Here is a 27,198-nt window from a genome sequence, read left to right on the forward strand (position 1 = left end):
GTTTTTCTCTAAATTATATTACATTTGTTCTTAAATACAGAAATAGTTCTCTTAATATACCATGAATGCAAATGTAAAAACCTGAGAACAGGTGTGATGATGATTGTTAAGAAGCCCACATCTATTAACATAATTTCTCTGTGTGTGCAAATACATATTCATACGCTACCAAACTGCAGTCCTGGAGATTTTCTGTCATAATCTTTGTACTGAAATTTTTCATACTTCCTGCATTACTGTTTAAAAGAAGAAAGAAAGAAAAAGAGAGTTGGCCAGTTGTTTCAGATCAAAACAGGCCGGAGGCTATGAATTATGGATAGACAAGATAACACTGAATTGTATTCTTTTGCTAAGTTTAGATTAAAGCCCCACAGACCAACAGTCTGATGAACCAGAATTGAAAAACACAATGGCTAATTCAATATGTACAGGTCATACAGTAGATGTAACAGCTGTGTAGTGTACGCTTCACTGACCAGCATATGCTGCTACTCTAAAAGAAAAAGAGTAAGCTTAGGACTTGACACTTACCAAAAAAAAAATCAAGTTTCTGTGACATTATATTACTGAAAGCCTCCTGTATTTCATAAGTTTATTGATCGGTACTGTGTAAAGTGTCTTAACAGATCTGAAACTTTTACTATAGTCTATCAGTTGCATAGAATTATCAGACTCATTGAACTGAAGTTATTTACAGCTATGTTCTGTTTCTTCAGCCTTTATCACTGCACTTATGATAGCAGACATCTACAGAAATGCCACAGAACACCAAATATACTATTTAAGTGGTACTGTTCATTTAAATGTGTACATTCTTAACTTCCACATTGAATAGGGTTATGTGTGTATTCCAAACTATTTTATTAACAGCTCCTGTTCACCAAAAAAATGGCTCTCAGTCTCTATGGGCTTGCAGTGAACTTGATTGCTTTGACATCCATATTTTAATCCTTGTTTTCAGAAATTTAATGTCCAGTTTAACTGAATTCTGTAGTAAGTAAATGTCTAGCGGGAGTATATGTCAGAATGTATATAGTGTATTTCAAATAAAGTGCATCTTACCATTAGAGTTCATTTTAATTCTGTCAAATAATGTATCAAATCAAATGGCAGAATCAAGCTTTAGCATTGTTTTCCTCCACAACGCAATTGCCAGAGTTTCTTTAAGGAAGGAACTTTCAAAGAGAATCGGACTCACTGTGTACCTTTTGCAACTGTGGTTTTCTGTGGGTTTGTGTTTTTTTTCTGCAGTAGTCATTAAAGTCTGGAACATCATTCTAGACATAATTGAAAACTAGCAGTGAATGTTAAAATCTATTGATAGCTGACTATCTGCAATAATTACTCAGAAAACCTGCTGCTGTACTATTTTGGCCTGATTTACCATTGAATAATCTGAATGGAATCACTGCACTGAAAAAGGAGTCTGTTATTTATTTTTTTAAAAGAAGTCTGTTATTTATTTTGGCTAATGAATTGCAAATTCCTGGAAATATCTTACCCAGTTGTTCATCACTTAAAAAAAGGGAAAAAAAGCAAACATAAGGTCAATAGGGCACTATTTCATGTTGTCATTTAAAAAACTCTAAAAGGTTATCTTTAATATATGTCAAATTTAAATCATTGGTGAAAGTAAGATAATTCAGTAAGAATCGAGACAGTATAAGCATGAGCTGGTAACCAGTTGCTTCTCCTAATTATCTGCTCATCCTTGATAGATATTAATGTATTTGTCCAGACTTATGCTCGCACTAATTGCTTATGTAGTAGACATGCCCTGGCAAAATCCTACTTCTTCTAAAACGCCATTACCCCTAGGAAGAGTAAAGTATCTAGATGATGATGATTTTCTTTCCGATGTGCCTTCCATTTTCAGAAACATGTATACAGTTGATAGGGGCTACCATGTATTTGCTGGTTTCACAGTATCCTTGAAAGTAAAATTTGTTGGCCTTATTTTTCAGTCCAGGTAATGGAAGTTTTTAATAATTATTAGGATCTGAGAATAAGCTTTCTTTAAAGTTAAATGAGTCTTCTGCAACTGGGCTATGGGTCAGAGAATCAAAAAATGTAATATACCTTCTGTAAGCAAAATGTGCAGATGTGTCATGTGAAGTTGTTACATAACCTGGAGAGTCAGGAAGGAGATGTTTATTCAGCTCAGTGAACAAGTACTGGAGTGAGGTTCACAACCTTAGGACACTAAATTAAACATCATCAGTGCAAGAAGGGAACAGGCTTCAGATTTTACATACAGCTATGGTGATGTATGAACTAGAACTTCTGTGAACTAGAACTCTTTTTCTCATGTTGTGTCCTTAGCTTTGCTAGTATGTTCTCTTGTGCTGGTGTGAAAGTATACCACACTGACTTGCAAAGAGATAATGGTACCAACTCTGTTCTCCGTAAGGGTTAAAAGGGCTTCAGAGAGCACAAGCCTATCTCCTCTGTAGGTTTCAATATGTATATATTGAAATAATGCATCAAAGTTGTAATAGAGATTATTTTGCAAATAACAATTTCTAGTGACACTCCATGTGTCCTTTCTTCATTTCCCTTTGTAATCAGTTTAAGGGTTTTGTCTACATTTAGATACTGGGGAAAATTAATCTGAATGAATTTTGAAAGTGTTCAAGTGAAACCCTAAGTAGACACCCTTATCCAGAATCAAAGTAGTATTAATTCCATTCAGCTGAATTGAATTAATTGGGAAATGAATTCAGCTAAATTTAATTAAGGCCACTTAGTTATGAAGGGAAAGAACAGAAATGTCTAAGTACAGTTTATTTGTTTACTTTAAATTAGTAATTTTAATAACTTGTTCTAACTTTTCTTGATTGTCCTTTGCATACATTTTCACCACATGTACACTTCTCAGATTTTCCCAAAAATTGTCCTGTGGAGTGTAAGAGGCTCATTCTATAATACTTCTGCCATGTAGAACAACGTTGTCTGTTTACGTAATCAGTCTTGAAAACATAGATATTTTCTTTCTTCCTCTTTTTCCATTTCACCATATTATTGCCTTCTGGTTGAGTGTTTTCTTCTGTTAAGCCATGCAGGAGGACTGACTGACCTCTCATTATCTCAATAAGAAAGAAGGCAGATCATTTTAACTGTGGAACTGCATACTGAAAAATGCTGTACAGTTTTTATCACACGGCATTGCTATAGCTCTATAAGCTATGTTACAGCTGAAACGGATGTTTGCAAAACACAGTTTTCAGAAATTGCTGGGAAAGTTTCAGTCTAATCATATGTTCAGGGTGATTTTCTTGACCATAATATATTTGAGATGTCTTTATCAACACTTTCATACTGTTACATAACAGTAGCTTTCCTAGCAATTATTTTACAGTCCCTTGCCCCCTTAAAAATAAACTTAAAATTTTTAAAAAAATAAAAAAATAAAGGATAGAAGAAATTATTGGGGGTGGGGGGGGGGTGGATCTATAAGCAACGATAAAATGAAAATGCAATATATATAAATTTACTGGAGTTATGTCACATAACAGGGTTGTGAAGCCAATCCAGGCAGAATACAGCATAAAATTTAATAAAAATACATATTAATTCATCAAATTTTATCTCTCTAAACAAGCATGTAAGTCTACAGAGATGAATGAAGGGAAACTTATCAGTGAGGAGCCTCAGGTACATAAAATTTTCATAAAGCTGCTGACTGCATGCGTCAAGATATCCAGCTGCTTTTGTCATCTTATATCTGTTTGTATTTTGCTATGGTATTGGGTCCTAAGTACTTATTTTGTAGTACAAGCACTTTATAACCCTTAAGCAGCAAGATAAATGCTTAGAGCTGATTCAGTTAGACTATTACTTCTTGGAATAAATCCTGCTTCTCCCTGCCTAATCACAGAAAGCTTTGCTGGCTATGTGTCTATGTTTTGTAAAGAAGCATAAATCTCATACTATTTGAAAGAACTGTCTGCTTTTTCACATTCATCATATCTAACTGTATTCAGACAAACTTGTTGGAATTTGTTGTATTCCTGCAGATTGTGAGACTTGCAGAATAGGAAGTTAGTTAAGTAGTGGATTCATCAGAGCTGTACCTGTTATGCGATCTGTGGAAACATACAGGAGCATTAGAGTAGTAATCCTGCTTCAGTGACTATTGCCATAGGATAGACTGTCCATCTTTCCTGATTGACTTTCCAGAGCATTAGATACACATAAATCCGTAGTAAGAGAAGAATCTTGTATGAAGGAGTAAAAATTTGGTTTAAGACCAGCCACTCTATGAAATCCCCATGCTCTGACATCAAGTCACAATGCCATCCTCTTTCTTTTTTATATAGTAGTTCTTCCAGTGTCTGGAAGGAGTAGTCTTTTTAAAAAATAAAAGTAAAATGTTGCTTTGTAATTAGTGTCTTTTCATTAAAGCATTTTCTCATTTTTCCACATCCCCCAACTTCTGAGAAAGTTGTGCATCATGTCACAATAAAACAGAGATGTTAGAAACCAGATTTGTACAGAGGCTCCTTAGTAGCTTTCATAAATACCATGAGATTATGTAATTATTTTTATCCTTGCCTAAAAATTCCTTAGAACTTAAGTCAGACTTTCTAAGGCCTCAGCCATGAGGGATTTGCTTATTGATTGACCAAACCTAGAATAATCACTACAAATTAAGATAATAAGAACTATTTTCACCCATTCTCTTTCACTGCTTTTTCAGTCCCTTCTATGGCATTTTTATTTCTCTTTACTGTGATGTTTATTATGTCTTTTTTGGATTTATTTTTCCATTGATTCTTTTTTCTCTAGAGGAAGACAATGCATTATAAAATAATCAGGTAATTTGTTTCTTTTTCCAGTAATGTACTAATGCACTGCTTATCACTTAAACTAATATTTAGTTATTTTGGGCTAGTTTTGAATTTTTAATTTTCTGTTCTCTTGGCAAAAGAAACTGTCAGGCACATCTTGCCCTTCAGCTGCTTGTGATGCTTCTGCTTCTGCTCTGCAGATAAGGTGACTACTATTCTATAATAGGCAGAAAACCTCATGATAAAGATAGTCCTGATAAGGGCTGAATATACATTTCCACTTCTTGCAGTGCAGAAATTCTCAAGAAATTGGTGCTTTATTATCTTACAAAGGCAGAATGTCGTCTATTGAGTGTTGTGTGACTCCCTTAGGTGGAGAAGTATTTGAAAGGTCTACATTAAAGGGTTTTTCTGGTATTTTTTTTTTTGTAATAGAAACTGAAAGTTTGGTAAAAGAATTATATTTTCAGTAACTCTAAAAACTATAGTTGTGATTGTCCAAAGTTAAAATTGCTTTGAATGTGGGATTTTTCAATCAAAATCTAAAAAAATCCAGCAGGAATTTTAAATACGATAAATATAAACTTCTACTGAATTGTTTCAATAAGTTTTAATTGTTTGAATATTCTTCCCGTGATTCTCTGAGCAAAATATAATAAGAATATAATACTGGAGAAAATAGTAAGCGGACTGTATATCATGATTGTATTTGATGAATTTTAAAAGGTCTCTGTCTGCTGGAGATAAAAAAAAAAAAAAGGCACTTTGACTTTTTTCTTATATTGGATCTTTACTTCATCCACAATCAAAATAAAACAATGTCATTGCTGGAAAATCACTTATGAACATGAAGACTCACTTTTAACTGAGCAGAGGCACTTACCTTGGCAAGGGATGGTAGCAACAGCATCAAGGTAATATAGTTGTCTCTGTGTAAATCTCTGCAGAGAACTCTTCATGTCACCTAACCATTACCCTGAGCTCCCCAAATAAAATAGCTGACAACAGGTAGGTCCCTCTAAAAATTGATTTAGAGCACAGATTTCAAATGTCACCACTAACCCCACATTTACTTATGTTCAAAGTTTTGGTAATAGACATAGTGGTTTCATATAGCCACTGCTCTTTGCAATCACTTTCCGATACCAGAGTAACTCAGAAAAACTTAATGATGATAAGTGATGGACATGACTTCTCTCTGTGTGTCTTTATCCAGATGTACCTGAAATTTTAAACCTTTATGAGTATTGATGGTGATGCTACATTCCCTACTTTAATATTTCTTAGAAAGATTCCAAGTTACATTTGTCACAGCAATAATAACAGCAGCTTATGTGCCTACGTAATAACAACTATTTGCAAACAGGCTTGAGGGAAAGTTTTTGGACAAGGTTATTGGCCAAACGCTTCCATCTTATTCTTTCACTTCAAAAAAAGTCAATAAAGGTTTCTCAGGTGACAGAATATGTTGCACTGTTTGGTGATTCTGATCTCAGTTTTCAGAAAAACAGGAATTTGGAAAGCCTGCATTATACTTAGTTTTATATATATATATAAAAGCTTTCCTTCAGTCCTCAGGCAACTCTGCTGTTCTCCATGACCTTTCAAAGATGATGGAGAGTGGCTTAGCGATAACGTCTGCCAGCTCCCTCAGCACTTAGGGGTGCATCCCATCAGGGCCCATAGATTTGTGGGTGTCAGGTTTGCCTAAATGGTCTCTAACCCAATCCTCCTCAACCAGGGGAAAGTCTGCCTTCCTCCAGACTGTGATTAAGGAAGGTGTGTCCACCAGTGCCTGCTCTTGATTTGTTTGCATTGTTGATGTTAGCACAAAGAGCAAGCAATGACTCCCTGCTGGTGCTTTCTGCTCTTCTTACCACTGAAGGTTGTAGAAAATAGAAGTCTGTTCTGTCATTAATCTTGTTAGAAGTAGTCTGACTTTTTCTTCTTCTGAAATGTTCACTAGATCAAATTTAGATGAAGAGGCTGAAATAAATAATTGTTTATCTGGTGTGGCTGATACATTCTGTGCTGACCTTATCAGGATCAAAGAGCTTTAGTATTAGTAAGGCCAAGTGATGGACAAAATCATGTTATAAAGTAAAATATAACCGCTCTTAAAGCCTCAATATTAATAACTTACCAGTGAAATAAATCCGAGCTTTATATACACACAGTTTTATAAATGAGATATTTTCACTCCCTTTTGTCTCTAGAAATATCTACCTTTCTTTCCATATTAAGAATCGATGAACTCAGGTAGAAGCAGACCTGTTATTGTGAAATCATATACATCTATACATTATTTAAGCCTATGAGATGGCTGTTTACAAGACTACTTACAGAAAATTAGTCTGCACTAACAGAAGATAGGAGTTGAAGGTATTAAAACATGCTTGCACTAGTTTACCTATAAATGATGCATTGAAAGTGTTAGTTTGAAAAGGGTAATTGATATGCAAATAAATTTGAAGTCTGTTCACAGAAAAAAAGCATTAGAATTTATCTTAAGTTTTATGTAAATAACTTCCTTACTATTGTAGTTGGTGAAGGTTTGATGTGAAATATTTACATAATACAAATTCCAGCATGCCCTACCTACTTTCACATGGTGAACAGCTAGCAACCTCACAGAGCAGGAAATTCTACTGCTGTTCTTTCTTCCATGTGTTTAGAATAGTTCCATGTCTTTTTATAAGTTTGAAACAAATTCACTTTTGAGTGCTTCGTGGTTTACCATAATATATAAAGAAGCTGTGAGAAACATACTGGGATAAGAGAAGAAGGAACCAGCAGTTACTTATCTGTCTTAATATATTAAAATTCAAAGTTCTGTCTTAAAAGTCATTGAGAAAAGGAAAAATAATTAGTCCCTTTTGTAAAAATTTATTTGATGTGAAAGTCTGCAAGTACCACAAGTGATTTATAAATTTCAAGGACCATTTTTTCTAAACATTTCAGTACATATGCAATTTTTTTTCTTAGTATCTTATGGCAGCATGTTTTTACTTGTCAGGCAAGCAGGAGGAGAAAAAAAAAATGATGTCATTTAGCCTTCCTCTAAGAGAGACAGACATAGACATTACTAGTGACTATGAGGGATGTAGGGACTGGAAACTGAATGAAGAGTTTGTCTACCTACAGTCATAATAAACAGGGGAAAGCAGTGAAAAAAAATTCCATTTATAGAATGATTTAGATTTTTATTATAGGATATATATATATGTATATATATATATGTATATATGTGTGTATGTGTGTGAGAGATTCTTGGTGAAAAGTCTCTTCTAGGGATTTAAATGAAATCTTACTAGTTTTATACCCTGTGGTGCCAATACTGAGCCCAAGCGACCTCACTAGTGCTGTTGCATTCCTTTTCAGTGCAGGTGACCTTATTGGTACATTCATGTTTTCTTTTTTCTTTTTTTCTTTTTTAAACAAAACCAACCAACAACAAAAAAAACCCCAACCAAACAAACCCAAAACAGAGAATAGTGAAAGGCTGCTCTAGATATTTGGATCATCTGCATTTGGGCAACAGAAAAATTCAAGAATAAAAGTTTATCCTAACTTGAAACTTCTGCATTTTGGCTTTTGTTAATATAATTTTAGTCTTGTTTGCAGGGCTTGGGGTTTTGGTTGGTGGTTGTTGGTTTTTTTGGAAAAGTCATGGATACCCCTTAGCAGTTAGTTTCAGGCCGTTCTCCTTTTCATGTTTGAATTTCAGTATTATCTAACCTATTCACTAACTGGTCAAATTTTTCACCAGTTTTGAGATAAACAGTTGGCTACTTTCATTTTGATATTTAATGTCTTCCAGAATGGTGTAGATAATCTTTCTTGATGGTGAACCCATTTGGGCTCGTGTGCCACCTTTGTAACACTTCTCAGGCCATCACTGGGGTGAGTCTTCCTATGCTTTAATTTTGTTTTCTGACTTCTTATTCCTCTTACTGGTCACAAACCACACTATAGAATAGCTGCCTTTAAGAGGCAACTTCTTTCCACACTTCTCTAACTTTGCAGAAGTAGCAGGAATTCTTGTTCCTGGCCTATTTCTTGGTCTGTTCTTGCTGGTACCTCAAAGTATTATGAAAGGGCTGGTGAATGTCCTCCCAAACTCCCCCTTTCTTACCCTGTATTCCACTAACCAGAAGTCATCTTTCTCACTTCTGATATTTTGTGATTTTTGAGATGTTGGATAGCAGTTTCAAAAACAAACAAAAAACCCTCTGCCCTGCATAACAGAAAATAACCTGCTTTGTTGAACTGTAGGAAGCTAAATAGATACAGTGATCATATCAGAGGAGGAGTGTGGACAATATGATCACATATATAGCAGATTTTATTATCCTAATCTTTTTTGTGAATCTGATTGACAAATTAAAATACTAGCTGTAATACTAGCTGACTTTTCTTACACAATTTTAGAAGTAGCACGACATAATTAAAGTTTTAATACACAGATCGTTTGCCTCTCAGTAGAGGCAGAATAATGTGCCTGTATTTGCTTTCATTCAGAAGCAAAATCGGGTGGATATTCTTGTTGACTGACTTCTCTTACTGAGAATGATGTTATCATCAGTTTAGTGATGAGTCTACATTTTCTAAAAAAGGCTGATTTTTTTTCTTTTTGAGTCATTGGCGCATTATCCATCATTAGTGACCTGTGTTAGACACCTGAACTTATTTACTCCCTTTTTTAAAAAAAATCCAGGAAATGTAGTGCAATTTTTCCAGTCTCCCATAATTTTCTCGGATTATAATGATGTGAAAGACATTGTGTTTGCCTGTAATTATCTGTGCTAGAGATTGAAAGAAATTTACGTTTTATGTTGTTACACTGCAACTGCAGAGATGCTTGTCACAACTGATGTCCTAGAAAGTGAAATCATTTGCATACGTAAGGAACAACAGAGAAAGCCCATGGGCAAGCTCCTAGATAGTAGGTTCCCAATACTGTCACTAAAATGCTTGAGTTTTGACCTAAAGAGACCCCCCTAAAGACTGAAATGGCAATTCAGTTTTCATGTCCATTTAATCTTTTTTTTTTTTCTGACAAGAGTGGCAATACGGTTGTCAGATCCAATTGTGATAATGTTTTATTGCTGTGTGGAGTAATGAATAGTAAGAATTAAACAAAAACGTGAGAAAACATGTAAGTAAATTTATGTGGAATGTTGATTGAACAGGCAGATGACTAAGATGTTTGACTACTACTTTTAAAGCCAGAGTCAGTCTAGTAGTATCAATGTGAGAATTCCTGAATAATTCAATTTCTAGTAGACAAATACTGAAAGAAACTGTCTCTTTCCTTAACTTCTGCTCCCCTGTAAGGAGGGTATATGCCATAATAGCTTCTTACGCTCTGAAAGTCCTTTTCTTGCAGTTACAGACTCTAGAAATAATTTGTGTTAAAGCTCTAAGTGTACTGACATACAAAATTCCAGTTAATGCCACACTGTTATCAAAATATCCTTTTCATATTTTAAAAAACAAAATTTGATAATTTCAGATTATTTTCAGCTACTTTTGAAAACAAAAGTAAACTTTATTTTTTCAAAAGGTGGCGATAACTGTCATATTTACCAAGGAAGTTAAATTATTACCACCTTAAGTTTCCATGGCATTATAAAACCTGAAGAATTTCAGTAGAATATGGCTCTCTTCTGTAGTGAAAACACAACCACAAAGTAAATAATCCTTCATGCAGGCATAATACTTCACTTTTGTTGTTGTTGTTTGGGTTTTTTTGTTTTTAAAATCCAGCTGGAAAGTAAATGGGAGAGGGAAAGTAATATATAAATTCCCCTTGCAAGGCTGAAGGGTTTGGGAGTTTTGGGTAATTAAAGCTAATTCCTATACTTGTCCTTCACTGTGGCTACTGAATTTAATGAAATACACTGCAATTGATTTAAGTCATCAATGTTTTAATCTTGTTATGTGGCACCCTGGTCATTAATGACTTCGAGTTATTTATCAAAGTTACAGATCCAACCAAAGAGGGAGGAAATTTTCCTTCTCCTTTGACAAATGGAAGTCTTGATGCCTGTTCGTACAAAAATAATTCATTTCAGTGATCTGAACTTGGGCACAGAGATACCAAAACTGAACCTTTTGGAATGAAGGGTTGAAAAATCTCTTAGAAAAAGTCTTCAGGAACACCATTTATTTTTGGCTTTTCTCTAGGAAAATGATCTCAAGTATTTCATCAGAAATCAGACCCTTCAAAACATTTCAGAATATCTTTAGTTTCTGACTGTTGACTCTTGTTTCCCAATTTATCTGTCTGTAGTGAATTCCCTAGAGGCTGAGACCATCTGGTCCTTCAGTTTATTTAACTGTTTCTCAGTTTTTGTGAGCCTTGAATTAAAACTGTCAGGATCAAGGTTTAGAACCATAATGATTTCTCAGACATCATTAATTTTACTGTTCCCAGGATGTGTTCCATTTTTGCTCTTACTTTCACCTCCTACAGGAGTAAGAACTTCCCTTCTTGTAGAACGTGCTTTAAAAGTAGATTAAAATGAAATGGGGTGGGGGGCGGGGTGGGTGGAGTGGAGCAGGGAATCACTGAGTTGCAATCCAAATCTTTATCAGTTATTTTAGATTCTCATATATGAAATAGTTTTTTATGCATTTTCTTGCTTTCATTTAACCTTCCATTAAAATAGAATTAATCCTATTTTGCCAGTGGGCAAACTTCTAATGTAGGTGGGGATTATACGATTCACAGTAAGTGAACAAGTAACACTACATTAATTATTAACGCATTGTGTAAGGGTTAACCAGCTAGTCTCAACATACCTCTGGGAGTCTAATAAGTAGTATTTATCCTTAGGTTTCTAATTGAGAAGATGAAGTCTGTTTGACATGAATAGGATTGACTTAAGTATTCAAGGATTCAAGTGCTTTCCAGTCGACTAAATGAGAGACTGAAGTAGAGAAGATATTCTTGCCTTCCCTCCTATGTCTTTGGTACTAAGGCCAGGACAAAGGGTGTTTGGGTTTTTTTTAATTGCTGCTTCAGAATTGCTTTTCTGTGTCCAGACACTCATTTATAAATGCTGATATTATCAACTCTTTCCTATAGGAATTGAGTATTTTGTGTACATTCAGTTAAACTTGCACATCATTTGCTCTACTGGCAGAACTAGTTGCCATTTACTATCCCAGTGAAAGAGAGTGAAATCTTAAATATATGTTTATGGATCTTTTATGTTATATATTGTATGTCAGTCTTGTTATTGATTTTAAAAAAAATATCTTAATAGTTCACTAAAAAATAATACTTTTAGGGATCATTATCACTGCATAAAAACGGAAGTTCAATATTGACATAGACATGAAAGATGAAAATGTATATATTGATCATGATTTTATCGTGGTTATTTTAAGTGCCCAAAGCAAGAACTTACACAGTATAGTAGATAAATCACAGAAATGTCTAGGGATCTGTGGTGGTTTGCTTGCATTCTTGTTTTAAGATACAGGAAAGTATTAATACTCTTAGAAAGTGGGATTGTACCATACGATAAAGTACTTAACAAAAATCTACAACATAATGTGAACCTTGGGTTATACCATCTACTCCTTAAGTCCATATTTTCCCTTTGCTACCATCACAGCTCCTTTGATTTCCATTGTTGTGGCCTGTATCACATGTTTATTCACAGAATGAACAAGATTCCAAGTGAACAGGAGTCTACCAGACCTTAATAAGGGATCATTTGTGAGGATCCCTGTACTTCTTCACATTACATACTTGCAGTTCTTTTTGGTGGCTCTTCTATCTCAGGTGTCCCAGGAACCTTTAAGAAAGATTTAATGTTTCAGTTAAAACTTAAAAGTTCTTCTAAACTAGGACAAGTATATTTCATTTTCTAAAAATTGAATTATCTGCTGAAATATCAGCTCAGCTGTGTTTCACACTTCAATATTAATGATTTTAGAAGTGGTTTGCCTGGAGGAGGGCAGCAAACGTAGAATTTTAAATATGTTAATCTGTATATAAAAAAGGAAATTTTTAAGGAATGGTCAATGCTTGTTTTAAAACAATCTCTCTTTTTTCTTTTTTTTTTTTTTTTTTTTTTCTTCTCAGAAGTGGAGATACTGTTAGGATTTAGTTGGTTTAGTGGTGGACTTGGCAGTCCTGAGTTAACAGTTGGACCTGATGATCTCAAAGGTCTTTTCCTGATTCTGCCCCATTTTAGCAGCTCATATTATATACCAGTTGGTGCTATCATAATAGCCAGTCTCAATGCTTAGGAAATCAAGGAGGCACTCTCATTCTTTAGTTAAGATAAAGTTGGCCTGCTCATTCACAAGGTAGAAATGTGCTCTCCCCCATGGTGCCAGAAGGGAGGTGACAGAGGTAGTCATTTGTCACCAGGGGAAAGAAAATTCATGGCCCATTATCTCTTCCTTTTTCTTCTAGGTAAAAAATGGAGAGGACTAATAAAGTAGAGCTACAAAACACATCATCTTGGCCCTTCCAAGTACAATTCTGCTGTTATTGCATGGGTGTAGATGACTATTCAGAATCATGCTCCACTCTTAGATGCCATCATATAGATTGGTTTTGTGACTTGGCGTCACCAGGATAAATGCTACCTGTGTATGGCTGTTACGGGATGTAAGAGAGAAGTTGCCTTTTGGTTTTACAACAGAATGGCTGTTGTACTGTCTGTACAACATACAACATGAAATGCTTTCAACATGAATCTGGTATTTGAGCTGTGTTTCATCACAGTTGTAGAAAATGATCAGGACAGGAGCTTGAGCATAAGACGTTTTCCCTTAAAATACTGTGCTTATATGATGGGCAGATAGTTGCTCCATTTCTGTTACTGCCCAGAAGACTCTTCTGTTCTGCGGATTTCATCTCTTTACTTCCAGGTGTCCAGGAATGTTCAACACAGTGAGATTCTGTAACTGCCAGAAAAAAGATCTGGGGCCACATCCTTTGGAAAAGAAAATTAGAGAAGTCTCTGCAATGGGCATAAGATGGGTAGAACAGGAGCAATCTGTTACTGTAAAGTGGAACAGATGAAAATGGGAAGGACTGCTAAGTTCTTCAAGTTGCATAATAAAGTTGTAGACATTTTAGTAATATTCCTGATATCTATTCCACTTTTTTATGAAGAGTCTACCCCAGCTATACAAATAAAGCCATACTCGTCAAACCACTTTTTAAGCTTTCTTTTTTGTTGGACAGATGAAGTCATTGTTTCATCTTCAGTAACAAATTTAGTAGCAAAGTAGCAAAGGCCTCCCCTGTTTCTTGTTGATAAGTACTGCTCATCACTTTTGTAAGCAACATGTTGAGATCAGAAGAAGACATTTTAAAAATTACTGTTTATCCATAGTGTAAGACTTTCTTCTGTACGTAAAAGGAAATTGTAAAGCCAGTTAAGGAAGACAAAGTTGCAACATGTTTTATTAAATGTTTTATTTCCCCAACCTGGATCAGCTTGTCATATCCATGCTTATGGTGTTTTTTTTTTTATTACTGCATTTAACCTAAAAGTCTATGATAATTTTAGGGATACTGGCTAATCCTTTCTTGTTTAAAAACATTAACAATTTTCAAGAAATACATTCTTCTTCAGATTGTACATCCCTTTGCACTGTCATAACAATCACTTAGTTCCATGTGAAGCCCTTTGTGTGACCTTCCTACAAGCACCTGTTGTCTTTGTTATGCTGTCTAAGCATAATTAACGGCACTCTGCTAGTGGCAGGGGTTGAATGCTAATTTGTCGTAGAAAGCTTGACAGAAGGGTTTTGCACTCCTTGTACTTTGAGTGCTACTGTAGCAGTACATTTATGTTTAGAAGATATAATTATTATTTCTTTATAAGCATCAGCTAAATAACATCCCAAATGAGTAAGACAGCATGGAGTTCTGCCTTGTCGATTGGAATTAGTGCATTAGTAATATTTAACATTAATACTATTGTCCAAATATCATGAAAATATATGAAAATATGGTCACTTGTCCTAGTGATTTTAAATTAAAACTTTTTTATGTAAAGACATCAATAGAATATGTAGAATTTCCTGTGTAAGATCTTGTTTCATTGCAGATTTTTAGAATCACATCTTTAACTCATATAAAATATGTTATTTATCTATTTATAACAGTGGAAGTTCAATCTGTAAGTACTAAAACCACGATCACTACATTTACACTGAATATTTAAAATGAGGTTTATTCAGGGTTTGATTCCTAATTCAAGCTGTTCCCATTTCAATTTCAAAAAACTCTAACCGTAACTTACCATCCAGTGGAAGCTCTGTGCAGGTGTATATGTCAGAGATCAGTGATGTGGTCCAGCTCACCTCTAACATGTATTTCAAGCAGAGCTGAGTCTGCATGTAATTACCTCAGTTAGTTGGCTTTGCTGACTCCTGAGCTTTGGGACAAAGGAAAAGTGCAGGAATTTTCCTAGTCCTCAGAAAGGAAGAAAAAGTATTCTCAGCTTTTCCAGACTCTAGCATCTGTATTCTTTCAGATGGTGTAGCCAGAGACCAGGAAGATGGAGGAGGACTGTATAACCACATGCATGGGCTAGGTTATGACAAGCCACCCTCAAATGGGGTCATTTTTGGGATGTCCCTTTAATCAGGAATTTTCCTTGATTTTCTACCTTGAATATTTACCCTTGGACAAAACCTGGATCTCAGGTTTAATATATTCTTTTGCCACTTTACACATTGTCAAATGATTGTTCAGTTGCTAAAATAAAAATCTCAGTAGAGTTTTAAATTAAGGATTAAAGCATAGCTGTAAATTAACAGGAATGTGATTACAGATATGCAAAGACAGTGAAAATTAACACTGATTGCTAGGAATGACTGCATAGATACTCTTTTGTTTACAGTTATTAACTAGAGGCTGCTTGGAGGATATTTCTCTGGTTTTCTCATTTACAGGTGATAAATTATTTCTGGAATGTAAAATAAGCTTTACCTTTTTCAGTATTAGGATATATTTAGTGCAATGCCATTGAAGGGTATTTTACAACTAGAGGAACACATTGGCCCATGCCGATCAGAAGAAGGTACCCGAATGCAAATCTACAAATCTCAGGCTGTTGGACTGTTTATATGACAAAGCACATTATTACAAAGAAGATTGACAGAGTTAACTTGATTCTGCCATGTTGAGCCTTATTAAACACTCTCTCTCAATATTACAGACTTAATTAGCTGGAATCGTAGTTACATGATCTTCAGTGATGGGGATAATACATGTGAGCTGAAATGAGCCTAACAGGCTTGACCTTCAGTCAGTTATGCGAATGGTTAAGAACTTAGATGCATGCTATATTTACCATCTTACTGAAGGTTCAAGCTGATCAGGTCTCCAAAAGAAAGCTGCAGAAGTCAATGCTGAAGAAGTCAAGTGCAGGCATATACACACTTGAAGTGTAGCACCAGGTTTAACTTACTCCTGGACTTCAAACACCAATGTAAACACACTACTGACGGGGGCACAAGTCCCTATATCCAGGGAAGGAAATAGTAACCAAAGCAGCAACAGGTTGTCAGTAAAAACAAAAGCAAAAAAGTAAAAGACAGTTTTGTGTTTCATGTCGTAGTCTACATACCAACATGGATTATCTTCGCAAAATTACCTTCTAGTTCCTTTGCAGTTTTTGCCTATGGTTTTCATATCCACATTTCCCTCAGAAACGACTTAACGGATACAGTGATTACATCCACCTCTTTCCCTGAAAACAGTCCAGAGCACTATAACGATGCCTGAGTGTCACAGCCATAATCTGGGCATGTGTTTCTGCACTGGCCGGTGCAGACAGGGAAAACAACCTCAGCTCTTTCACAACAGAATATCTTCCTCCTGTTCCCCCAAAAGGTCTTGAGAAATCACAGCCTATGCATATAGTATGGCAGGAGGTAGGCCGCCTGAGTGTCCTGTGCTCATTTCTTCATGTAGGATACAGCTCATGAATTTCAAAGGCCTCCGTAAAGACATGGTGTTTAGACTGTATAAATGTCAGCCTTAATTAACTGATGCTGAACCTAGGGTACATCAGCGAAGAACTACGAACATATAAACAGCCCAGACTAAAGATCAATCAATTTGTTACGTAGCCTTTGGCAGTGGCTTAAAAGCAAGTGCTCAGGAAAGGGTGTCAGAACAGGGCTAGCCTGCAGAGAGCACACCCCAGAATATTTCTCCGGCCTCCCCAGTGTGCAGCTCTGGGTTTTCTTGTGCAGTCTTGACTAGGAAAATACCTTGTAATGGTTTGTTATTATTAGAAGCTTTCTTCTTAGAGGGAAAGGCAGAATTGTGACTTAGTATAAGCTATGTTTTAAACCTCAGGTGAAACATGGATTTGGTGCATGACCCTGGGGTATACTGTTGTATTTTTTTGTACTGATAACAGCTCAGCTAGAAAAGACAGTAGAGCACTGGACTTCAGTGAAAGTCAGATGCTGAATCTGTAATAAAGTTTGTAATTCAGTAGATGACAGCTGAGAAACTTTGAATATAAAATGAAGAGATTTCTGAAAGTTTTAATATTACTAATGAAAATTACAGCACTTTCAGTATTGCGTAGTGCATGTTCCACCAAAATAGTATACTTAAGATCTGGTATTCAGCATCACGGGTGATCTGATGCACTTGGCTGAAAGACCTGATTTACAGTGCCCTGCCTGTAAATCGTCATGACAGAAGTATGTCAAAGGAGCTGCCTCGCATTTGTACTTGCTATTTCTTATTTTAGAACCTAAAGAAAGTGTATCGTTTTCATGTGCTGAAAAACTAATTTAATAATTAATATCACTAAAATATTAATTATTAAATAAGAAATAATTGTGCAATTCTTGTAGGCTTCTAGAAATGACTTCTTAACATGAATAGCTAAAAATGATCTTTCAAGTACTGCAAAATAGCTGCACTACCTTTGAAGTTCCTACGCTTACTCTCCAATACATGGTAAAGATACAGCGATACACTGTTTCCTGACTTCTGTAGAAATTATCTTGCTTTTGTGTAACTCTTCCTGAGAATTTTGACATAGAATGTTTTAAAATCTCTGTATATATACACATATATGCATATGCATACACACTATCTATAGTATCATATATCTATATATGGAAGTATGATAATAGCAAAAGTGTATAAACTTATGCTTAATCTTGACTTTTAGATACGTGCTCCTGAATAGCTTCATGGTTTAAGCAATATTGCTGTTATGGTCTGTTGCATATGAAAGTTGCCACTTACTCCACTGGTGTTTCATTAGGATTTGTTGGCAGCTAAGATGAGGTCTTACTTTTTTGGATAATCTATTTGATTTTATAGGGGTAGTATTTTACAGATACTTTAAGATCGAACTAAAGCTCTCCTCCAGTAGATCAAAAAATGGAAAACAGAGTAACATATTTACATATTACGTGTTATGTGGGGAAATTAATTTTAATGCTATATAGAAGCATCATGTATACAATCCTATGTGATCCTTCAGGTTCAAGTACCAGTGATTTTTAGCAGTTGTGGTTCCTGGGACATTAGTACAGTTTCACTGGTAGTGTAGAACAGCTTAGAAACTCTACTTCCATTGGTTGGTATACAATACCTATGAATTTATTTTTCTTAGTACTTTGTATAGACCTCTTAGAATTAATCCACAGATTCTCAGGGATCCATGGTCCACGTGTTGAAATCTGTTGACTAAATAGCGTTCATGTAATTCATCAGCTAGCCAGGCAATGAAACTTAGGTTACTGGCTGTTTGCCTGTGAAGAAGGCTCAGAGAGGGAAAAGGCAAAATTAGCTCTCTTCATATTTTATTTCCCTTGAACTAGGAGCTCCAATTTTTTTTATTTTTTTTTATTTTTTTTTTTAACATATGAGCTTTTAAAAACTTTCCATACTTTTGGGTGGAATGCTTTTAGCTTTCTAGCTGGCCTTTTATAAAACTGACATGTTTTGTCTCAAATAGATGTTTGCTTCAACATATCATAAAACACAATTGCTCATCTACAAAAAAGGACTAAACTCTTCTTCATACCCTTTGACAAATTCATTTTACAAGCAACTACAAAATACTGCATTTCATTCTGGTAGGCCATAAGTTGTACATATTGAGTTAGAATACCCTGACAGTGGTCTTCTGTATCCAGGAAGAGTAAGTGTCCCAGTAAACCATCTATAAAACTCTTACCCAGAGATTTTTACTAGAAATTGTGCTTTGTGTAACAATAAATCCTTAGTCTTCTCTGATTGTCATCTTCTGAATTATATTGAAAAGAAAAAAAAAATCCACAATTGCTTGGTTCAATATCATTCACTACTTAATAAGTACTTCAGCTATTTGAGTGAAATGTGGATTTCGATATTGGAAGCCTGTAATTATTCGTAATATTGTCTTCCACTCTGTAATAATGACATATCCTAAACTTCAAGCGTCCCATATAGAGAAGGCTTCTAACAAAAGATATCCATTAGTTGGAAAAAATAGTCCCCTGATAATATTGGTGTTTATCTCATTTGCTTGAGAAGATAACACAGTCATTTCTCAGAAAAAGGGAAAAATAAAAACACTACAGTGGCCTCTGTGTTGATTTTCTGTGCAGGTGGGTATTTCATTGATTGTATTTTATCATGACAGGTAAATTTTCATTCTGTCTATCTCATTCTAAAAAGAAATGCCAAAGAATTAATGACTTTAGAATATTCAGTTATGTTCCATGTCATCACACCACTGTATCTTAATGCTTCCCCAGAATTCATTAAGAATTTCTTCTTTTAAGAACATATGTAAAACAGGCTTCAATATTACCATAGAATAAATACAAAGATTACCTTACAGTCTTATGCAGTAAATAGAAATACTGTATTTAGAAATACTTAATAGTATTTCAGGAGAACTTCCCACATTTTCTCATAATGTGAGCCAACAAGACACATTTTAATGAACAGGCTGGGGAGGGCAATTTTCTATTTTCTCTCAACTGGTATCAAATTACTCCCTTTCATCTGAGGCTGCTACATTGGTCAGAGTTTTTTGTCTGCATGGCATGGGAGGGAGGGAACATATATACACAACAGAGAAACATTTCTGGGTGTTAGCCAAAAAAAGAGAAATTGCCTTTTTTACTCTGCCTGAATGCACCCTTCTTCAGAAAGTTTTGTTGGAAAGGTTGAAAAGTTCAGAATCCCTCAGCATAATATGAGTGTTTATGAACATTTTTGTTCCATTCAGTCTTTTCCACAGAGGCAAATGTTACTTATGACACTAATAAGGTTATGCCACCACTGTCCTGTTGAGAATTTTTTCCTGTGTTGCTAGATCCACTTCTTTTTTGCTATTCCAAGAACTGTCATTTGGAGAGAATTTCATTTGGCACATTGCATCTTCATTTTGCTGCCCTGCAATGGAAAATACACAGGCTTTATTCTTCATTTGAGTCTCAGAATATTTTCATGGTCTTTCAGGGCAAATGCAGGGAGGAGAGAAGGCTGATGAACTCTGAGAAATTTTGGTGTGTTTATAAATTGTTTTAAGTCAATACATCTAATCTTTTCTAAGGCAGTTACTTTGAAAGCTTTCTGACATCTGTTGGCACTGCTGATGAATTTCCAGCTATAAGATCCATATGGTATGATGGGAACATCATTTGAGTTAAGATTTGTTAAAATGTACCCTAACTGCCAAATCCTGTTGATGTTGCAGAGTCTTTTCAATTATCATTTGCTTGCGTGTTATCTCAAGTTAAGTAACATTTCTGTATTCCATTGCCTTTTTCGGTAATATGTGAATTGCAGTCTCTCCAGTGGAACTCTGCTTGATCACACAGACTTGTTTACTGACGTGGATTATGTTTTAGCAATTATACACAGGTAACTGTACCTTCAGAAGAATCTTGTGCTTCTTCTATGTACAAATTATCAAATATACATATATATACACAGAGAGAGAGTTTGCATTTTAATGCGTAAATAAACATTGAATGAAATTAGCACCAAAGCTAAATATTGTGTCACAAAGGCCCAGAGGAAAGATATAGGGTTTTTTCAGCTGAAGTAAACAATTAAAAGAAAAGGAAAAAAAAGAAGTTACATAATCCTGAGCCAGTAAGGCAGGGAGATGCCTTAGGAAAACTCACAATGCTTAGAAGATTACTCCTATCTGAAATGTAATCAAGTCCACCTTTCTAATCAAAGAACCAAGCAACAATTTGTACAAGTTAAGATCTCAAAATGTAGATAGTGCACAGCTAATCCTACGAAGATACTTCCAAGAATAGACAAAGATCCTTTTTTCAAGTATAGCGTGTTAAAAATTGCTTCCTTGAATAATAATAGAAAAAGTTATCCTCTAAAAAGCTAGTATTTTAGCTTTTGATTAATACATGGTTTGCAATAAAAGAATTGTAAATCTAAAATAAAACTTACCAACTTGCTATGCAGAAGTGGCTGATTGGGGTGTTATAGCCATGTACTAATGATGTGTTTCTCTCCCTGTTACCTCTTCCTTGAGTAATGTGTACTCAGAAAGAGAGGCCTAGACTAATTTGTGTTAACTAACCATTTGCAAGACAGACTTGTAAGCTTATGAAATGTAACCAGGAAATACATGAAGCTGATATGAATACAAGGTCTTCATTAGAATTGTCTGTATTGAAAACACTCCAGTTTTTGCAAAGTAATAACTAAGTAGGATAAATGATTTTCCCACGTGCAGACAATACAACATGATATGGAACATGCCTCTTAAACATGAAGATGTTCTTATGAGCTGTAATTGATGTATTAAAATATTGAAGCAAAATTTGTAGTGTATATAATCTGCTTCTGGTTGTGTTAGTTCTTCTGTTCCACTACAGACCTATGCACAAGCTGGCATAAATTCATAAACGCTCATACTGCAGCTGGGAGAAATTGAATTTACTTTTGGACACAATGGAGTCTTGATGGTCAGAATAGAGGTAGTTTAACTGGTAAGAACTGTAGAGCAAAGAGCTTGTCATGGTAGTTAGCACAGCACATATGTATGCAGTAGAGGGATAGCTATAGAATGGCAAGACTATTTGTGTTCAAAGTTTTAGTTCATTATGTGTTTTATCATGTGCTTAACTTTTGAAAATCATGTTAAACACTTTTAATGAAGATCTGACTGCTTTGGGTGAAAATGCTGAGATCTCTTGAAGTCATCAGATTATCTGATAAACCTAAATACAATCAAAAGCTTTTTAATGTTTCAGTCTGACACATGACTTCTTCAGTCTCTTAAACAATGACCTTCAAATATTTTAACAAAAGCTGACAAAGAGTTTCCATTTGTTTAAATTGCAGACATATGCTTTATTGAAAATTTTAAGTTTTAAAGTTGAAACACATGGGGTTTTTTTTCCTTTCATTAATCTTTTTTGTCATGCACTGCAGTTTGTGAAAATAAATACTCTGATCTCCCTATTTCTATCTTTAAATAGTGTTAGCAAAAATCACTCCCAGAATAAACAAAGTGCCTGTTATTTTTCATTTGTTTCTTTTTAATAAATATGTGTACTTTGAATACGTACTCAGCTACAAGGTAGGCTCTTTAAAATAGTCTTTGTAAGCATGCTTTGGCTGGATGAGCAATAGCCTGAGCTGACCAACAGGTAGGTGGTAAGGTACTCTGTGTCTCTGAATTGGATTGTACCTTTGTAAGCTTTCAATTTGTAACAAAATTACAGGCATCAAATTGGAAGTTAGGGCATTTGGAACTTGTATTAATGGTTTTGCAGCATATCATCTACTTGGAAACTAAAAAGGTGTATCATATGACCAAGGTACTCTATGCTGTAGCAGCCTCTTAAGAGGCTTTATTCCAAAATTCCTTCTAAAAATTTACAGTTAAACAAATAGTATGGATTTCATTCCATAGGCTGGATAAGCAGATTTCTTACACAGTTTGGCTTTGTTTCAGCTTCAGTGACTCTCATGTTGCTTCTAGATGCTGTAGCAGTAGGGAACGATGAGAGGAGAGTATGGGGCTCTTAGCTGGGGTCTTTGTCACATCAGCAGTACTACGTTCTTCTTTAAGAAGTCCTCTCTTCCTGAATGCTAGCCAACTAGATCCTTCTCCCTCTCGGGCCTGTTGACCTGTCCGTTGACTATGGCATTTGTTGGCTTTAAAGGTACAAAGCTCTTCTAGAAAAGTTATTTCATTTTTTGCTGAAGCAGAATGTTAAAAACAAATTTGGCTAAGATCAAACTGCTTAACTACAGAGAAAGAAAAATAAAGTGGCAAGTGACCTCAGAGCTAGACCTCTATGTAATACCTTCTTTTTGGCAACTTCAAGTATATGTAGACTATCCTGACAAATTTATTTATTTTTATAAGATCCATTGATGATCACAGCCTTGCACAACTAGTAATGAACCTACTTTTAATAGTTGAAAACGTTTTCCCAATATCAGAACTCTATCTTCTTTGTTGCAAATAAGACAGCTTTTCCTTCATACGATGAAAATGATTGATCACATGCAATATGAAACACACTTTTATTATTGTGTTGCTTTTCAGCCTTATTTTTTGTTTTTGTTGTTTGGGTTTTTTAGATTTAACAAATGAATCACATCAAGAGTCATTTTATCTGATCATTTGCCTTCTGGAAGTGGCATGCTTCACAATGAACTATAGCTGAGGCCTCAAAAACTTCAAACAAAATGAAACAGCAACATTTTGCATCTTCATATGACACTTCAGTTACCTGGTGTCACCTATTTCAGAACACTATTATCCATTTTTTGAATGTCAAAGTTAGATGACTTACAATTTTCTGTTTCTGTTGAATTAACCAGTTATATTATTTTTGTGTTTAGGAGTGTTTTCTTTTAAAATGTAATAGTTTGCACTTGCTTTCATGAAATTTCTCACTTGTTTCAGGAATTATCAAGATAATTTTATATATTCTTGGAATAGACTATTTTTAAATTATTTAGAATATTGAAGTCTTCTATGCAAAATCTAAATCATTCATGACAATATATGATGGTGACTGACCCAAACAGACCTTTTGGAATTCAAGCAGAAATGTTCTTTGTTGTAATCTTGTGTCAAAACCTGCTTTTTGCATTCCTTATTTCCAGCCCATGTATGCTCATCTTTTAGCACTTTCAGCTAAACTGTATTTCCCTTATTTGCTTAGGTTAAGATACATTGCAAATATTTCTTCCTTCTTATTCACTAGACTAACTACTCTGACAAAACAAACAAAACAAAAAAAAAAGAAAAAGAAAAAAAAGAAATGGTTTAATATGATTTGTTCTTGACAAATCTGTGCTGTCTGTTTATTGTCTTATTACCTCCAGGTGCTTGGAAATCGATTTTTGAATAATTCGTTATAGTGAATTTTCAGATATCCTAGTTTAATCAGCTAGTCTGTGAATACCCAGATACATATAAAAAGGAGAGGGAGAAAAGTGTAAGTACTGGTTTTGCTGCCTTAATTCTAAGACCTCCCATCTTCATATGTTGTCAGGCCTAACAGCTAAAGTTTGTTTCAGGTGCTGACACTTCTCTTCAATCGCTAAGTTCTGATGAATTGGAAATCTAAATATTGATTTATGCTTTCCCTTTCCCCTTTTTCTTGTCTGCTGTGCTGTCCCTTTTATAAAAATTATGCCAAGTGCTTAATCACAATTAGGTTTTTTCTGAAGACAAAAAGAGTGTCCAAACTGGTTTAGCTTTCTCTGTTACCACTGATTTGACCTTTTTCTGTTGAGGAATGACCCTTCTTTATTTGCAATTTTTAATAACATTTTCTTGGTTAGTTTAATGCACCTTACTTATTGTTACTTAGTTAGCATCTTAATCCACCCCCCTTCCTGAGAAATTGATGCTATTCCTTTATAGGTGATACTGTTTACACTCTTGGTGCTATTTTTTTAAAATGTCATTCATTTAAGAGATCTTGATTTAGGATCTTAAGTTTCTTCATGTACTTCCTTTTTATCTTCCTGTTTGAGATAAATTGGTTTTTTGCCTCTAGAACTGGTTCTTTTTAAAACTTCCTGTTATGCTGTACCATTTTTAAAACAAACAAACAATCAAATACTCAAAAAAAACCCAAGACTTTGAATGTTTGCCCAAGAGATCCTATCTTTTGTTTCCTCAGTTTGTTAAAGTCTGTGTTTGGAATGTCATTGTTCTTAATGTGCTGTGGCAATTCCTTCCTTTCCTAGTATTTGGGAACTCTGATCTTTTTATGGCAACTTTTACTCAAACTACCTGGTCCCTTACACTCCTGACCTACTCCTCTGTATAAATAGGAATTAAAACAGCAGTCCTTACCACTACCTACTTACTCATTCAGGTCTCTGAAGCCATTTCCACCAATTACCAAGAACTTGTTAGGTAATTCACATCTTCCAGCATCACTTACTGAGCAGAGTTCGAGGAGTTCATTTGCTATTGTTCCTGCTTCCTGTCCTGCTGGAAAATGTTATTTACCCTCTGACTGGATTTGATGTATTACAGATCCCTATCGTGAGATTGGCTCAGTCTTCCTTTCCTTTTATCCTACCCAAAAGTCTCTCTTAGGTCTTAAACTCACCTGTTCTTGAACAGCAGAGAAAATATACTCATTATACCTATATGATGCATCTCTGCCTCCATTTTTTACTTGTATGTCCTTTCTTAAGGAGCGTTTTATTTATAGTGGAGGTGACACTATCACAGTAATATACTGATAGAATGCTATTATATTTTATTTAAAAAAAAATCTGAGCTCAGAATCTGAAATCTGGTGACTTTAGTGAACTGTGCTAAATGACTGGGAAGTATTTAAAGAACAATGTATTGACTACAGCATTTGTGACAGGAGGAAAAGAGAAGCCTGAATGAGAAAAGATACATTATTAGTCTTCTTAAGGACATATCCAGTACTGAGAAAAGGGTGGAAACTGGAAACGTTACCAAGATACTGATTAGAAATTGCAAGATCTGCTAGAAAGGTTCTAACAAGTCTGAATATGGGGCATTAGATTATTGGAGGCTATTATTGTGAATACCTGAAAAATAGAATTGAAATCTGAAAGAGAATTGATTTGTTGAGAGAAACTTTAAATAGGATTGGGTGTGAAATGCACATGCAGATCAGCTATAAGTATTGGCTAATTATTACATTTATTGAGCAGATTAGAGGTCACATTTCAAATACATGTCCAGAATATAATTAAAAATGAATGTACACTTCAAAAACCAAGTTTGCTTAGACAGAAAAATAAAGGGAAAATGAGGATGAGATAAGCTAAAGATATTGCTTAAAGGGCAAATTTCCATCATTCTTGTAACGCACGTGACAGTATGTATGTCATGTGTTTTGCCAAGGAGAAAGCCATGAAAAGCATAACAGGAATTCTGTATTTCTTGTTCACATTGGGAAAATCTGTTTTTTCCCCCACCATAATAATGAGGAGGAGGTAATGAGTTCAGGGGGAGGGAAGATGACCATTAATCTGTGATTACATGAATCTACTGTCCAAGATGCCTGTTTAGGGTAATGTATAACAGCTGTGGCTGCTGCTGCCTATGGACTGCAGTAATGACTGCAGAACAGCTGCTCTAGTGCTAGGAACCCTAGGGGAGGAATTTGCTCTCTCCTTTTGCTCTGCAGTATGTAGAGCTAATTTACTTGGATTGCAAGGCTATCTAGAGTTTGCTTCTAAATACTTGAAATTCCTCTTATGAACAGAAAATTTACTCAAAATTTGTACAGGGCCATGTAGACATCATATACATTTGTTGTAGCCATTCAAAAATATTTTTTTTGTTACATCATTGCTTGCTTCATTCCATAAATACTCTTTGAAGTGTAAACATCTGTTCTAGAAGGTCATAAAGGGACTCTCTTATAGTTTATATGTGGTTTTATTTAATCTCTCTGAAACAGTTATATGTTTTTACTGTCGTAAGGAGCCTAACATTTTATTGCCTTCATTACCTTTTTCTGAAGTGCTTCCTAAGAGTTACAGATGTCTCTGACAATAAGACTTTGGGGGCTTTTTACATAATAGTATGTATACTACTTCATATTGTCCCTTGGTCGGTGAAAATCTCACTACACAAAATGTATTATTCAAGAATAATAACTTATATGCTGAATCACGCAATATACACCTCATCAGATGAGAAGCCATATAGATTCTTGTTTTGTTTTGTTTTTTATGTATAGTAAATATAAAGCACACACTTCGATTTTATAGGGGGCTTGAGTATCCTTACTGCTACCATTCTCCACTTGCTTGTTTTTTTATCTTCAGGAATTTATTAAAAATATTTTTCAGTCCTGGGGATTTTTATGTTGTTTCCTCTGCATTACAGGCCATCCTGCATTTTCATTACAAACCCATACCACGCAGTGACTTCAGTAGGAC

At 35.0% G+C, this 27,198-nt stretch overlaps 1 protein-coding gene across 3 annotated transcripts in view; it reads left to right on the forward strand.

The window, feature by feature from the left end:
- ADGRA1 (adhesion G protein-coupled receptor A1) overlaps nucleotides 1-27,198 on the forward strand; it is a 277,366-nt gene that overhangs the window by 161,628 nt on the left and 88,540 nt on the right. The window contains exon 2 of one of the 3 annotated variants that reach the window (XM_014276751.3): nucleotides 8,611-8,693. The exons of the other annotated variants lie outside the window; for them this stretch is intronic. Within the exon in view, the coding sequence (XP_014132226.2) occupies nucleotides 8,634-8,693 (60 nt within the window). The 5' untranslated portion in view covers nucleotides 8,611-8,633. The remainder of the gene's footprint in view (nucleotides 1-8,610; nucleotides 8,694-27,198) is intronic. 3 annotated transcript variants of the gene reach the window in all.

Source organism: Falco cherrug, chromosome 9, assembly GCF_023634085.1.
Source record: "Falco cherrug isolate bFalChe1 chromosome 9, bFalChe1.pri, whole genome shotgun sequence".
NCBI lineage: Eukaryota > Metazoa > Chordata > Aves > Falconiformes > Falconidae > Falco > Falco cherrug.